Source organism: Falco punctatus (genome assembly GCF_963210335.1).
Source record: "Falco punctatus genome assembly, chromosome: 7".
Lineage (NCBI taxonomy): Eukaryota > Metazoa > Chordata > Aves > Falconiformes > Falconidae > Falco > Falco punctatus.
In genome coordinates this window covers 23,612,454-23,627,216 of record NC_137587.1, presented here as the reverse complement: position 1 = coordinate 23,627,216, position 14,763 = coordinate 23,612,454, and the positions used below count along the sequence as shown (strand labels likewise).

General features: G+C 42.7%; 1 protein-coding gene across 3 annotated transcripts in view; it reads right to left on the bottom strand.

The window, feature by feature from the left end:
• Window positions 1–14,763, bottom strand: part of CDAN1 (codanin 1) — a 33,250-nt gene that overhangs the window by 16,388 nt on the left and 2,099 nt on the right. For 2 of the 3 annotated variants that reach the window (XM_080397670.1, XM_080397669.1), the window contains exons 2-12: window positions 13,354–14,054; window positions 11,522–11,746; window positions 9,114–9,307; window positions 8,555–8,674; window positions 7,572–7,650; window positions 7,059–7,179; window positions 5,911–6,020; window positions 5,114–5,203; window positions 3,988–4,063; window positions 1,293–1,501; window positions 426–540 (exon numbers count right to left, since the gene is read on the bottom strand). In XM_080397670.1, coding sequence (XP_080253796.1) covers window positions 426–540; window positions 1,293–1,501; window positions 3,988–4,063; window positions 5,114–5,203; window positions 5,911–6,020; window positions 7,059–7,179; window positions 7,572–7,650; window positions 8,555–8,674; window positions 9,114–9,307; window positions 11,522–11,746; window positions 13,354–14,054 — 2,040 coding nt within the window. The remainder of the gene's footprint in view (window positions 1–425; window positions 541–1,292; window positions 1,502–3,987; window positions 4,064–5,113; window positions 5,204–5,910; window positions 6,021–7,058; window positions 7,180–7,571; window positions 7,651–8,554; window positions 8,675–9,113; window positions 9,308–11,521; window positions 11,747–13,353; window positions 14,055–14,763) is intronic. The other variant, XM_080397671.1, reaches the window with a different exon arrangement.

Below are 14,763 nucleotides of genomic sequence, written 5' to 3'. Positions count from 1 at the left end.
AACAGACTATGAGCTGTGACACCTCTGATAGGTATAGATGAGTGAAGAAACGTACAAACAGGTATGAACAGGGCTGACTACAAATTCATTCTAATTAAAATCTTTCTACATGAAAAATAACAAGGAGCTATTGCAACTAAGTCCAACAACTGAACTCAACTACTTAATTGATCTAACACAGGGTACTAACTACCTAAGAAGAGGCTCTCACTTTTCAAACTATTGTGCATTATCCTCTTCCGACACAGTTCTATGAAGCATCCCAAAAACCACAAGTAAATGATAAAACCAAATGAAGAAGCTCTTGTCCTGCAAATACAGCAGTGGAAGCTCTAGGCAACTCACAATCAAGCCAGTAATTCTCTGGGTACTGGAACAGCTCAGGGAAATTCCTGCCAGATGTGTTTGCAAAAAAACAAGCTTACTTGTTCATCCATATCTGCTTCTCCATCACTGTGTTCATGCTCCACCAGAGTAAGGCCATTCAGTTCAAGTATCTTCAGGCACAGACTGTCCATCAGGTGCTGATTGAACTGGTAACTTCAGCAAAAGATGTTGAGTCAGACTGGGCTGAAAACAGCAGTAAAACCTCAACTAACACAATGCAAAATTCCAAGCTTGTCTCATGAGTTGCATCAAGCATCAGCAGACAGGCTGACAGACAAGAAAGCAAAGGACAAGACTAGTACTGGCCAACCCCTTTCTTTTCCACTCTTACTTTATACTTGTTTTTGAACAAACACTATTTAGCAAGTCCCAGCATAAGGATAATAATATGGGTCTGTCAAACGAGGAAGCTGTAAAATAACTGAAGAGTCAAATCTCCCATAGATCACAACTCCTCCATGCTGTGGATTGTGTAAAACTCATTAAACAAAACCATGAACCTGGCTTCATCCTGTAACTCCTTAGCTTCGTGCACTACCACACAAGAAAAACTTGGCCAGTCCGGTGCCCCTGCTAGGCAGCACTGCAAGCCTTGGCACTGGGAAATGCTGATGGCCTGTGACAAGATATTATGGTTTTATAGAAGGAAAATTATTACCATATAGTCTAGCCTACCGTAGCACACATACACACTCCATGCCCCAGACAGAACCTGCCTGCTTATTGACACGTTCACCACGCATGCTGGCCAAGAACACGAAGCGTAGTAATTTTTTTATACGCTCTGCCCAGGTTACACCACACCTCAAGCTCTCTGGACAACTCCCCGCCACAAGAGCAACATGCTGGTATTTCCCACTCACTCACACATTTCATGAAGGAAACAGCAACCACGAGCAGCTAACCTTCCTGCGCTGAGGATGAAGTCCCTGAAGAACTGCTGGCACCCTGGGAACGAAGGGGGTGGACAAGGACCTCTGATGCTCTGAGGAACAACAAATCTTTCCTGCAGCCTCTTCAGACGGCTCAGATTATCAGAACCCAGCATATTAAGGACATCCTGGTCTGGGGCATCTCCCCAGCTTGCGCCACCACCAACAGGACCTTTACACATCTTCAGGAGATAGAAAGAGTAGTGAGGTAGAAAATCTGTAATAAGGCATCATTTCACTTCATCTCTTATGCCACATATTCTCCCTTCCTCACAAGCGTTTGTTTTCAGAGTAATCCAAGCATGGCCTTTTCAGGCAGCCCACATACAGAAGGTCTCTTTTCATGCCAAAACATGCTACCCACCTTGGCCACGAACAGCTTAGAGATCTTGAGAGATGTAATTCTGATCTATACGTTCAACTCAGGCACATCTAGCAGGCTACATGTGGATGCGTGAAGAGAACACCTATCACTTGCATAGTCTTAACGAACTAATTAGTAGGATCTTTAGCCCAGTCTCCAAGAACTGTGATACTGCAATATGCATTCCCAGACCAGGTCTTCCTGGAGTTTCCACAGAGCTAAATAAAATTAAAAAATTAACGCCCCCATCCCTCAAACTCATAGATGCTACTCAATACTCAAAGAATCACACAGTTGCAAAACTGTTTAGGTTGGAAGGGACATCTGGGATTATCTCCAACCCTCTTGCTCACTCACGGTCAGCTATAGCAGGTTGTCCAGGACTATGTTCAAGTGGGTTTTGAATGTCTCTAGACTGGGATTTCACAACCCCTCTGGGCAACTTGTTTTAATGTTTTAACACTTCTGCAGTAGAGAAGTGTCCTCCTGTGTTCAGGTGGCATTTCCTTTTTCTCAGTTTGCGTCTATCGCCTCATGTCCTGTCAGTGACCACTACTGAGAAAAATTTGGCTCCCTCTTCTTCATTCCTTCCCATCAGGTGTTTGTATATAGTGCTAAGATAACCTGGAGCCTTTTCTTCAGGCTGAACAGTCCCAGCTCTCTCAGTTTCTCCTCATACAAAAAAATGCTCTAGTACCTTAAACATTTATGTGGCCCCGTGCCGGACTTGCTCTAGTAAGCCTGTATCTTTCTTGTACCTGTGAGCCCTGAACTGGACACAGTACTCCAGTTGTAACATAACCAACCCCTCCCTTCTTCCTGGGCTTAATTCCCGATTTCTCTGCCTCCTCCCCGAAAGTGGCACAGGGGAATGGGGGTTACAGTCAGTTCATCATGTTGTTTCTGCCACTTCTTCCTCCTCACACTCTTCCCTAGCTGCAGCGTAGGGTCCCTCCCATGGGAGACAGTTCTCAGTTAACTTCTCCAGTGTGAGTCTGTCCTACAGGTTACAATTATCCACACACTGCTCCAGCGTGGGTGGGTGCCTTCCACAGGGTGCAGCCCTTCAGGAACAGACTGCCCTAGCATGGGTCCCCCATGGGTCCACAAGTCCTGCTGGAAAACCTGCTCCATCACAGGCTTCCTACAGGTCACAGTCTCCTTCGGGCATCCACCTGCTCCAGTGTGGGGTCCTCCACAGGCTGCAGGTGGAGATCTGCTCCACCGTTACCCTCCATGGGCTGAGTGGGACAGCCTGCATCACCACGGTCTCCACCACAGGCTGCAGGGGAATCTCTGCTCTGGCGCCTGGAGCACCTCCTCCCCTTCCTTCTTCACTGACCTTGGTGTCTGCAGAGTTGCTGCTTTCACATCATCTCACTCCTCTCTCTCACTGGTGCAGATTTTTTTTTTTCCCTTTCTTAATATGTTATCACAGAGACACTACCACCTTTGCTAACAGGCTCAGCCTTGGCCAGTGCCTGGTCCATCTTGGAGCCGGCTGGCATTGATTCCATTGGACATGGGGGAAGCTTCTGGCATCTTCTCACAGAAGACACCCCTGTAGCACACCCCCCCTACAAAAACACTGCCATGCAAACCCACTCACTACAAGTACCTAAGACTAATGTTGTCCTGTTGATGCAACAAAGTCCATCTCTAATCTCTTTCCCACAATCTCCCTGAACATACACATCAGACCAAAAGGAGCCCACAAATAAGCCAGCCATTTATAGAGAATACAGTGAATATCTACACTCCAATCAGAAGCATCTTTTCTTTCTTCATTTCTCAGTCACAGCGAAGTCAGATGATGCTTAAAACTGGCCAAAAAAACCCCCTGTAAACTACAACAGCAACACTATATCAAAAAGAGGCTGCTGCAGTGTTACACAGAACAACTACAGACTCTGCAGGTAGTACACTTATGTTGCTAATGAACGTAACTGGCAAGCCTCTGCATTTGATACATATCAAAATATATCCTTACAATTTCTAAAAACTGTAACTGTTCTAAAATTAGCAGGTCAAAGTAAATAATCACGAAGAATGAATTCTTACAGCTCATTATGTGCTCAGTGTGCCTTATCCCCAATTTACAGAGTTCATCAGTAATTTGCCACCGATTTCTGTTTCTGGAAGAGGAAGGAAATTCCCATCCTGAAAATCTGGCTCTTCCAAAAAAAGTTTCAATAAGAAAATCTCGAAGAAACTTGCAAGACATGGTTTGTTTTCTCAGGCAAAGGAAGGTGCAAATCTGCTTTGATGTGTATCTTCATTTAAAAAAAAAAAAAAGTCATTTACCTGGATAAGCTGTTTCTGAAAGAGCCTGGCAAAATGGCTGTGGTTGCAGGTTGCAGATAGGTGAGCCATCATGGCCCTGTGAAGGAAAACATCACAAAATGCTGACTGGATTTCTGTGGTACAAAAAAACCTATTCTAACCTCAAACTATATGAAAAGAAAAAAACAAATGCTTTTAAGAAAGCAATCTCCAAAGTCCATTGCAAAAAGCAATGTCTTTATAACTAGGTTTCCCAAGTGCTGAGCCCCATCTGCTGAACATGTAAGCAAAAGCTCTCCCCAAGCACCTGCAGTGCAAACACAGCTGTAGAGATAAAAAGATTCTCTCTCTTTTCTGCAATGATCATGTTATTTAGGAAGAAAATTTAACTCGTTCTGCTCCCATTCTCCCCTGCACACAGCAGCAAGTTGAGAGTTCACACATATGCAAGTAAGAAAACAAAACCTGCAATGCTTCTGATGCCCTAAAAGAAGGAAATTTTCTTGGTTTTAATCTCAGCCTTGTTTTGCTCCTGTGGCGAATTCACCTACATACATGTAACTTGGAGTAGGCTGGTGGTTAAGACTACGACTGAAACCCAACAGGCAACTACTTTCAAAACAGTAACAGCTTCTTTATATATATTCTATTTTGATAAAGCAATAAATGAATAAACCAGTCTGCTTTCCAAAGAAAGAGCCACAATTGTCTTGTTTGCAGAGCCAATACACTAAGAGTTTCTGAACAGGTAACATACTTCTCCACACTTAAGAGTGGGGCATTGGAAACACGCACACACGTGTGTACAAGGACAGTGTTCAGACCACAACATACTGGTTGTGTCAGTGGCTCTTCCTGTGATTATGAACAGGGAAAGAGCTACACCAAGACTGATCAAATTAGGCCCTTGCCACTTATGGTTTGTTTCTTCAAGATAAAGAGTTGATACTTTCAAATACAGAAGCAAGTTTATATGGACAGCATCTTCCAAGAAGCACAGCTCCCTACAGATTAGTGCAGAAGACTTGGGGAGAACATGGAACTTAGGATGCTGAGGCTAGTACGCTGAGTCTAGTATGCTTTACCAGCAATCCAGCTACATTAAAGGGCTAGCTGAAGCTGCTTAATCATTCATTAAGACTCCTACCTGACCTTGTTGCCCAGCACTCCTTCAAAGTTCCAGCCAGTTTTTTCATGGTTATCCTCCCATTCACGCAGCAGTTCATAAAATATATCCCTGAGAATCAAGACATTGAATGGTATGAAGCTCTTCAAAATTTGAAGTAACAACAAATGAATATTCAATTGCTCCTAAGTTCCCCAGCAAGAACCTAATTCAGTTTAAGTCGAGCCTCTAAGCATTCGGATACCTTTGCAAAACTCATTAATGTTAGCGGTACTTCAGCGAGTTTCCATTTTCCATGTCTTTGACAGCAAGTGCTTAAGCTTGTTATGCCCAAGCTCTGACGGACTGACCAAAACACCCATTACCAGACATACTGAAGACTGAGAGGCAGGAAAGAATAAGCCACATGAAATAATACCTATGAGGAGAGAAAAAAGGACCAAGACAACTTGCCATTCTCCCCTCACCCTGTTGCTGCAAGCATGGAGGGAGGTGGCAGGAAGAATAAAAGCATACCAGATTTATATGCAGAAGCAATCCAGTAGGGTGACACACTGTACTGGCATTTACCAGAAGTCTCATTAACTCCTGAAGAATTAGGCTGTTCTTCTCTAAAGACATTAAGCATTTAGCTCCTGCAGTCAATATGGACAAAGACTTTTTTTTTCTTTTTTCTTTTTTTTTTTTTTAATCAGAGTGAAAACTCAAGATTTTTCTACAGCATGTAGTATACACGAGACATTCTTAATATCCTTTGTTCACAATCATGGAAAGATTACACCCCCTGAGCCATACAGTTAACAGCAGAAGAAGCTTACCTTTGTTTCTTAAATATGTGAAATGCTCTGTCACTGGGAAAGTTAGAGCGATTGTCAGTTTCCGGCTGGAAAGAAACAGACTGTACAGAGCATGGGAGCATGAGAGACACCTGTTAAAAATATAAAGGCAGCCATTAGACTAATATAAGACTCTAGTTTATCCAACAATATGAGATCTCAAAAAAACAGGGAAAAGACATGATGAGGAAACCAAGTACCACTAGTTGAGTTGTTCAGACACTAGCCATTTCCCAGTTGCTAACTGTAGTAAACACCAACAGTTTTACAACCTACATTACACTACAGAGGCAGAATCACTCAACATTATGAGTGGAAGCACCTTGTCTCTCTCTCAGAAATCTCTGCAGAATAGATTGCAACTAGTATTGATACAGCTTGGAAAGAATGATCTGCAAACAGCTAAAGTGTACCTTCCATACAGGGCTCCAGACAATGCAGTATAGTAGCTGGAAATTCCTGTATTATTCTTCTTTCTCCTATTTGAAAAGCCTATGCCTTCAAGTAACAAAAGACCCTTATTTACAGCTTTAACTAAAAAGCTCAGCTATTGAAATGCCCTAGTCTCAGAAAGTACACTACTTTCTTTGCCAAGAGTAATTTCCATTTTTAAAAGACAGATGAAACAAGATACAAAATACATTAAGGAAGGCATTCCTACCATTTAGCATTAGTTTCCTAACCCAGATCAGGAAATGAGTTTTCACAAGCTGCATGGTCTCCTCTGAAGCTTTGCTTGCCTAAAAGGAGTCTGTAGGTATGAAACAACTCCGCTTCTTCCAAACTACACTCTTACATTGCATCTAACCAATCATTCTTCTGGGATCCATGTTCATTAAATGAGAATCTCATAAACAAAATTTGACCCTGTTAAAGTCACTGGTTGAGGTCAGTGCCTGAAGCACAATGCAAGGCTATCCAGCAGTGACTTGCAGCTAACAATCACTGGACCTAGCAATTTACTCACCCACTGAGAAGAAAAAAAAAGTAGTTTCTAGACACTTGCCAAAGATGACACGACAAGATACTTGAAGTAGAAGGAATGAGATTTAACATGAAAGTCATCACAGATAAAAGAGCAACACCACAAAGGTTTGAAGCAACGTCAGTTAAGGTCTGCCAATTCTTACCTTGGCTGTGCTGCTTTCATAAGCCTGCCTGAGCCTCTCATGCAAGGTGGGAGAAAAAGATGCAATCCGTTCATTTTCAGCCAAAAGCTTCAGCATCCCCTTTTCTAAACGGGAAATAATTCTGCCAAGACAACATAGTTAAAACCCAGACAGACAGACATAAACAACACATTATCAGACCTAAAGACATGCTTATGCTCATTTTTTATGAGGCTCCCAAGTAAAGACTTCTAAGCCCCAGGCACCCACTGTAAAATCCTACTGGCATCTGTAGGGTCATTTTTTATCGTTACAATCTCGTGACTCTCCCATTGTTGCACAATTACACTGAAGTTCAGTAGACAAATCAGTGCAAGAAAAACTCAAGATATCCAAACCCAGGTCAAGTTGTATGTTTTGAGGGGAAATTAACAACTCTGTCCCTGTAAGGTAAAAGCTCTCAAGTCCAAGCACACCTGCTTAATCTCACACATCTGCAGACATAAGCAGAGGGGGAAAAAATACTCAACTCACTCATACTGATAATCCAAGACTTGAACAGCAAAATAAACACAATTGTGCACACTTCGGAAATGCTGTCTCCCTGGTGCATCTAAGGGAAAAAAAGAAACATGAGACAACAGCATCTATCACCATTTATAAACTAAAAGACCAACAACAATTAACTCCCAAGGAAAGTAGGAACTGCCATATCCAGAAATAGTCTTCCAGAGCAGTATCTAATTTACGCAAGTTTCCATTCCCTGCCACCTGAATAGACAAATCCTCCCGTCCCTATCCTTCCTGTACTAAAGGCAACTGAAGTGTTTAACGCTGTATGAAGAAAAGATTCCTACTCAGCCTTCTGGCCAACAGTAAGCAGATCAAGGATGAAAAGCAGACTGACTGCAACCAATCACCAGCTGCTGTTCCTGTAGCTGGAGACTTCGTGTTCTTAATCTTAGCCCCTAAGAATCAGTAAGTGGCAAAACAAAAGTCAATCAAGCTGGGGCATCTAGAGGTGGGCGTTGTCCCATCTTAAAGCCACTGTTTTGTTTTTTATATACCCATATCAAAGCACTAACTGCATCAAGTTAAGTGTGAATTTGCCAAAAAACAAACGCAGTGATTACACATCTATATGGATAGATTCTGTGCACTTATAACCCAACCTTAAATTTAAGAAACACGTATCAGATCAACAGCACTTCTGAGTTGCAAGCACCAATGGAAGAGAGACTTTAGCATATCCATCCTTCTCTGTGAAAGTCAGTGTTCGCAAGTAGCTACAGCAAATCTCACACAACAGCAGAAAACTCAATTCAAACAAGATCTAGCAACTCCACGTTATCATATGGTAGAGGCACTCCCCATACATGCATGATTTTTGTCAGCATTTCAGTTAAGTCCCATTTTCATGGAATTTCAGGCTAACTGTCCAAGCTAAAGGCAACTACTCTGTATCATATTATCATTCCTTGAAAGTAGCATTCTTTCCGCTCAGTACTAGTGCTTACCTTTACTTCTTTCATTGACCTCAAGGTCACTATCTTCATCTTCTGCAGTAGAAGTGCCTTTAGATGTCAACAGCTGCAGAACAAAAAAGAGCTCTAGAAAAATATTTGGTACCAGGTTTTCTGGAAGAGAGGAAATGAGATACTAAAGGTGGATATTCAGTATTGACCTGCTTTAATAAACAAAGGTAAAAGATAGATACCTGTTCTATGGCACAGTCAGCAAACAACCCCTCCCCCACCCCACCCGAGCCACAGTGTAAATCAATATGAGAATTACAGGAAAGATGTGTTAGGGAGAGGCCTGGTTTCAGACAGGGCCATACAACGTCAGCCTACTACAGCTCAGAGTACTGCATCAGATTCACCTCATTCCCTCAACTTTTACCTAGCACCCATTTTTTCTAATAACAGTGTTGGCTTAGTTTATTTTTCCAGATGTTATTTGTTTGTACACTGTAACTGTCCCACAACTTTCACTTCTCATCTACCTCCCCCTCACAACACACATGCAAGTTCAAAGCTCAAAGAAAGGTCAGTCTCACATCTTCTGGGCCTTCACCTGCTATACACGATGAATAGAGCTGTGCCAGACACTCCAACTGTTTCTTGCAGGAAACCTTAGTAGGATTTGCACAAGTCACCAGATGGCTTTCAGCAGGAAGGCTAGCACTGCGAGTGTAGCTAGGCTTAGTAGCAGTACCAGGATCAAGAGATATCCCTGCAGGAGAAGATGCCTGGTGCAGCAGTTTGCATCTGAAATTCAAGAGCAACAACATAATACATGACTGAAGATGAATACACAGCAGCCATGTGGCTAGAAGAGGTCTTTCTCTTGCAGTCTAGCATGAAGGAGTTCCTGCAATAACTAACCATGTAATTTACACTGTCTAAAGCTGCTTTTCATCATAATAATATTTGAACTCCTCTTTCTCTTAATGAGGAAAGATCTTAGGGCTAACAATCAAAAAACTCAAAAAGAATGACATTCATATTCCAACTCTACTAAAATAGCGTGGCACTTTGACCAAATCATTTAACTAACCTATGTTATTGCTTCTCATCTAAACCAGTATTTGTTAAGGACATGGAATCTGTTAGAGACCAGGTCCTAAAAAAAATTTTTACATGTACAATTTCTGACAGCTAGACACTTCAAGAAATCTACGAAAATAAGGTTCACATCCATACCTTCAGATATATTTGTAAGGTAACAATGCCCTGAGAAGATCCAATATCACTAAGTTGAAAGGCAATGCAACAACTGATTAAATTCCATACTGGCAAGTTAAACAACAGAAGGAACAAACTATAATTGCTGCATTCTAAATTAACAATGATCACTCAGTTAAATACACAGATATTGTAAAAAAATATACCTACAGAGGTCATTCAAGAATGCAGCAGCAGAGTGGCATATGTAAGACACATGAGAAGCAGGAAAAAAGCCAGTAACAGCAGTATCAAATGATTCTGAAAGACTCCAGTGGAACATTCACACTTGGAACATCACAGCACCTCTTACCACATTGTCTCAAATAGTAAAAATCTTTGAAAGTCACTTCAAAGGCTGTGGGGAAGACAGAAACCTTTTTAATTGCAGCAAAGAACTTTTTCTATTGGCCAATTTCTAGTGGAATGGCTGTGGTGAAGAATAAATTAGTCCCAAAATGGGAGTAGAAAGGTTATTTAATATCTCCCTTGAAAAGAACATAAGCACCCAACTGACAGAACTCAAGAAAATTATGTATAAAGCACTTTGTAAACCCACCAAGGTAAGACTTCAATAATGTAGTTAGATTCTGCTTCACCTCTGCCTCAGTGTTGTCATCTACCTCAGCATGAATTCCACCTCCTGCCCTTGCTCAGAGCAAGCTAGGTGCTGTGTTAGTTTTGCATCTCACTTCACCACTACTATTGAGGACACAACAGCAGCTCCCAGCTCTCAAGCATAATGGATCGGATGAGATCACCTCACAGGCAAGTTCCAGCCCACATACTGCTATTTCGCTGAACTTAGCTTATACAGATTAGGGGGACATTTCTGGTAGAATTCAGACTGAAATATGTGCTTCATTGAAGTGCAGAGAAGCAGATTTGAATCCTGAGCAGTTCTGTTACAGCTGCAACACAAGCAGTGACTCAGGAAACTCTACTGGGTCTGTTTCAGCCAGTTCTGGTCCTGCTGAAGTGAACTGCAAGGCTTAGCAGGAAAAGACTACCCACACGTCCTGAGGAGTTTCCCCAGAACAAAATCTACAAAGAACTGCAACAGTTCTGTCAGCAATTATAAACAATAGTTTCTTTACTACTGTGCTTTACTTTTTTTCTGAAGTATCAGTCCTCACAGACTAACTTTACAGAGGATGAAAGTCACACAGTAACTGAACAGCAGACAAAATTAGAAGCTAGAATTCGCCTAATCTCCCAAACATCATTTTCAACAGATAACTGCAGCAGTAACTTTTAAAACAAAATCTCATGCTACCCATGTCCTGTTTTCTCTGACTGCAAGCCTGTGTTAGTCTGCCTACCTTGCAAAATCACTAACGCTTTCCCCACATGTGTGTCTTCCATCACAGACACAGTCTTTAAAGACAGCCTTATTATACCAACTCAAACCCACTCACTTCACCTGTGCAGTCTAAGGAAAGCTGCACAGGGGACAGCCACATGTGCAAGCCCACGAAGAGGTAATCTTATGAAAGCAGTAAGTATTAACTGGACTTCTGAAAAAGTGAGGGTCATTGTCCTAGTCAGCACACCTCTAAAATGATAAACATGAGCTAGCTGCATTAATATCCTAGTCTGATATCAGAGTCACACTTGGTTTTAGGCAAATTACAGTTTAAGGTCACCAATACTCATTTTGGATATTCTTCTGATTGTTTCACTCTTGTATTGGTACCACCTTAAGACAAGAGAATTAAATATCAATACAAGCCTATTGCCACCCTGCTCAAACTGTACCGTTCTTTCTTCAGCATCTCCCTCTCCTCCTGAAGGCTGGTGCTTATCACAGATGTAAGGTTTCCTTCCTGGACAGCAGTAAAGGCCTCAAGGCTTGACCCAGATGAAAATCGAGCAGCTGGAGACTGGCTGACAGGCGTAGAAGTGAAGCACATCTTTGGTTTTGAGAGGGGGCGCTCAGCACTTACAGGAGTTGGGTTGATTCGCCTTGATGGTTTGCTTCTGCTGAAAAAGTGAGAAGTGATTCCACTGAAATCAAGCTAAACAACAAAAAAAAATTAGGTCTCAAGACAGATGTATGCAACTCTTCCAGAAGAACCTAATGCTAAAATAAAATGGATATGAAGTCAGAATATTGAACTTCTAAACTGTGCACATAGTTGCTGACTTCATTCTTGTCACTGAATAAAATGTCACAGAGCTACAGGCTGCTAAAAACAGCCTGCTGACCCTTGCTGTGAAGTTAATTGTCAATCACCAAGTCACAGAACAGATAACACACTGCCACACAACTCTTCCAAACATTTTTAATTTGAGAGGACAGGATGTGCCTCATTTTAATAAGAGACTAATTCACTGGCAGCTTCTAATATGACCATGAGGGGAAAAAAAACAACCAAAACCCCAGAAACATCACGCTGTCATTGTCTATCAGTAAGAGTCCAGGCTTCCGAGTTACCACAGGCCCTTTCAGTCTAGGAAAACCCATCCTCCCTGCATAAATCATACCTAGATTTGTCCTTTAGGAAGTGGCTCTGTAATGCAGTAAGAGACATAGTGGAAATGAGATATAGAAACCTAAGGCATTACATTTCTCAAGGAAATGCTGGTTGCTACATATTAATTGCTACGGTATTCTCAAAATCACTACAGCATTGGCTTCCCAAAACCCTGTAAACCTCTTTCCTTACTCTTTTTCCTAATCGGGCATAGTGCAATTGAGGAAGAGAGACTTACTGGCTATGCTAGAAACACACCTTATCTCCCTCAGCCAAAGCATCATCTAGAGTGCCATCTAGACCCAGCATCTGTGTCTGCTGTACAGACCCAGACCTATCAAATTTCAGCTGGAATTCTGCACGTCCACCTAGAAAGGCCCACTTTCAGAGACCAGTGCTGGTTACTTGGAGCAAACAGACTAACATAAAAGCGTTATATTTGGTAATGAGGACTTTAAAGAGTAACATCTCAAAGATAAAGAGACGGACTGAGGCAACCACAACACAAACAGCTGCCCAGAAGCTAAGCCAAAGTCATCAGGGAGACCAGGGCTTGCTGCAGACCAGAAAGAATACAGGCATCAATAATACTAGTTATTTTGTCCTTGACCACACAGCACAAATGAAGCCGCATGCTAACATCTGTTACGAGAAGCCACAGAACGTCAATCCGAAAGCTTTTTTGCTAGCATCAGTAAAGGTGAAGAGCCTTCCAGGACTGCTCTTCATTAGCAATTGCTATTGCGTTAAATGAGAAATGTGAAGAGCCAAGATAATGCTGACTTGCTAGAACATGCAAGGGACAAAGATGTGCTCAGCTTCGTATCAGCCTGTGTACCAGTAAGCTGTGGGAAGCATCACAAGTGAGAGGCTAAAGAGGTGTCTTGGGTAAGTTGCTAGATTAAAAGCCTGACTACCCATTGAAACAATTCCCCTCCCTACACGGCAGCCGTAACAAAGCAGTTCTGACAAAGGAGCTCAGAAGTCGGCTCCCAGATATTTTTTATTACGGCATCTTCTGTGTATCTGGACATGCACAACAGGATGAGCTAGCCAAGGAACAGTAACCCGCAGCAAAATCCAAATGAGACAGCGAGGCAGACTTGCTCTTACTTTGTCCAGCCAGAGGCAGCACCCATAGGCGGAAACTCCTCCAAGTTGTTAAGATTTAGCTGGCTGGGCGGGGATCTGGCAGAAACAAGAGGCACTTCACTCCGCTTCCTTCTCCCTCCGCTCCAAGATAGACTCTCATTCTTTCCTTCTTCCTCGTCAGCAAGGGAACGCCCCAGATCCCGAGCTACCTGCCGGCCAGAGGCACTGACCGAGTTGCTGCCTTTCCTCCGGCCTCGTCTCGCTGGCAGGGCTTCAGGCGTGGCTGTAAGGAAGCTCCCCAGGCTGGCCTTCTGAGATGACCGCCTCTCACTGTGGTTAAGCACAGGGCTGTACCCAAAGCTCGGGCTGCTACTGGAGCCCATGCTAGGGAAGTCACCGCAAGGGCTAGACAGGTTTGACCCAGAAAAGGAAGAGGAGCTGCTGGGTGCTGCAGCAGAAGAAAAGCTGGTATCTGTGGTGCTGGTGGTCACTGAAATCCTTTGGGAAAAGAGCTGCACTCGGCTGCTGGTTGCGTGGCCTGCCCTTCTTTCCGATCCTATCCCATGGCTCCCGCGGGCCTTGGAATTAGGAGTCTTAGCAGGAGTAGAGGGTCCATTAGTCAGGATCTGGCTGGTCTGCTCCCTTAAAAAATTTAGCAGAAAAGGCACAAAGTCTTTCTGAAGCAAACTAAGAGATATCAGCTTGTCATGGATGTGGTTCTCCTACAAGGAAAGAGGACAAAGCATTAATGTAAAGATGCTACCCGATTCTTTCTGTCCACCTACCCAGACTCATTTAAGTAGTAACTGTGGGACTGCAACGCACAATAAAAAACATGACTTGTCAAAGCAGGTCACTGAAATTCAAGCAACCTTAGCAGTGGCCATAGATCTGAAACTCAGCCTCCACATAAGATGTTTTGGCAGAAGTTTTCAGATGGAGTCATTCACTTTGGTCTCTGACTGGAAAACAGTGGCACTGTTCCATGGGAACACCAGTAATACTTACTGAAGCTACAGCCAGGGAGAACTTGGAGCAACTGGCACCCCTAAGTTCAACATTTCAAAGACACTGATAATGAAGTAGCTACTTCTAACAGAAAAATCTAAAATCTGCAACTTCTCCATACCCTATGTGTCTATGAATGGCACCTGCTTCCACAGAGGGGTGCTATAACAACAGTTGTTTAAGCACTTTGGGTCTGGCAGTGTCAAATACAAGACCAAAGCTGCTCTTGCATTTCAATTACCTAATTTTGCTCCCTTGAGACCTCACAGAGGTCTAAACCAAGACCTTGCAGCTTTTAAGGTATGTGGAAGAAACATAAACAAACAAACAAAAAAAGCCACCACAGACTCAACACATTTAAAATCTAAACAAGCGGTGGTGATCTTACAAGGGTAAATGTAGACACAAAAAAAAAAAAAAAAA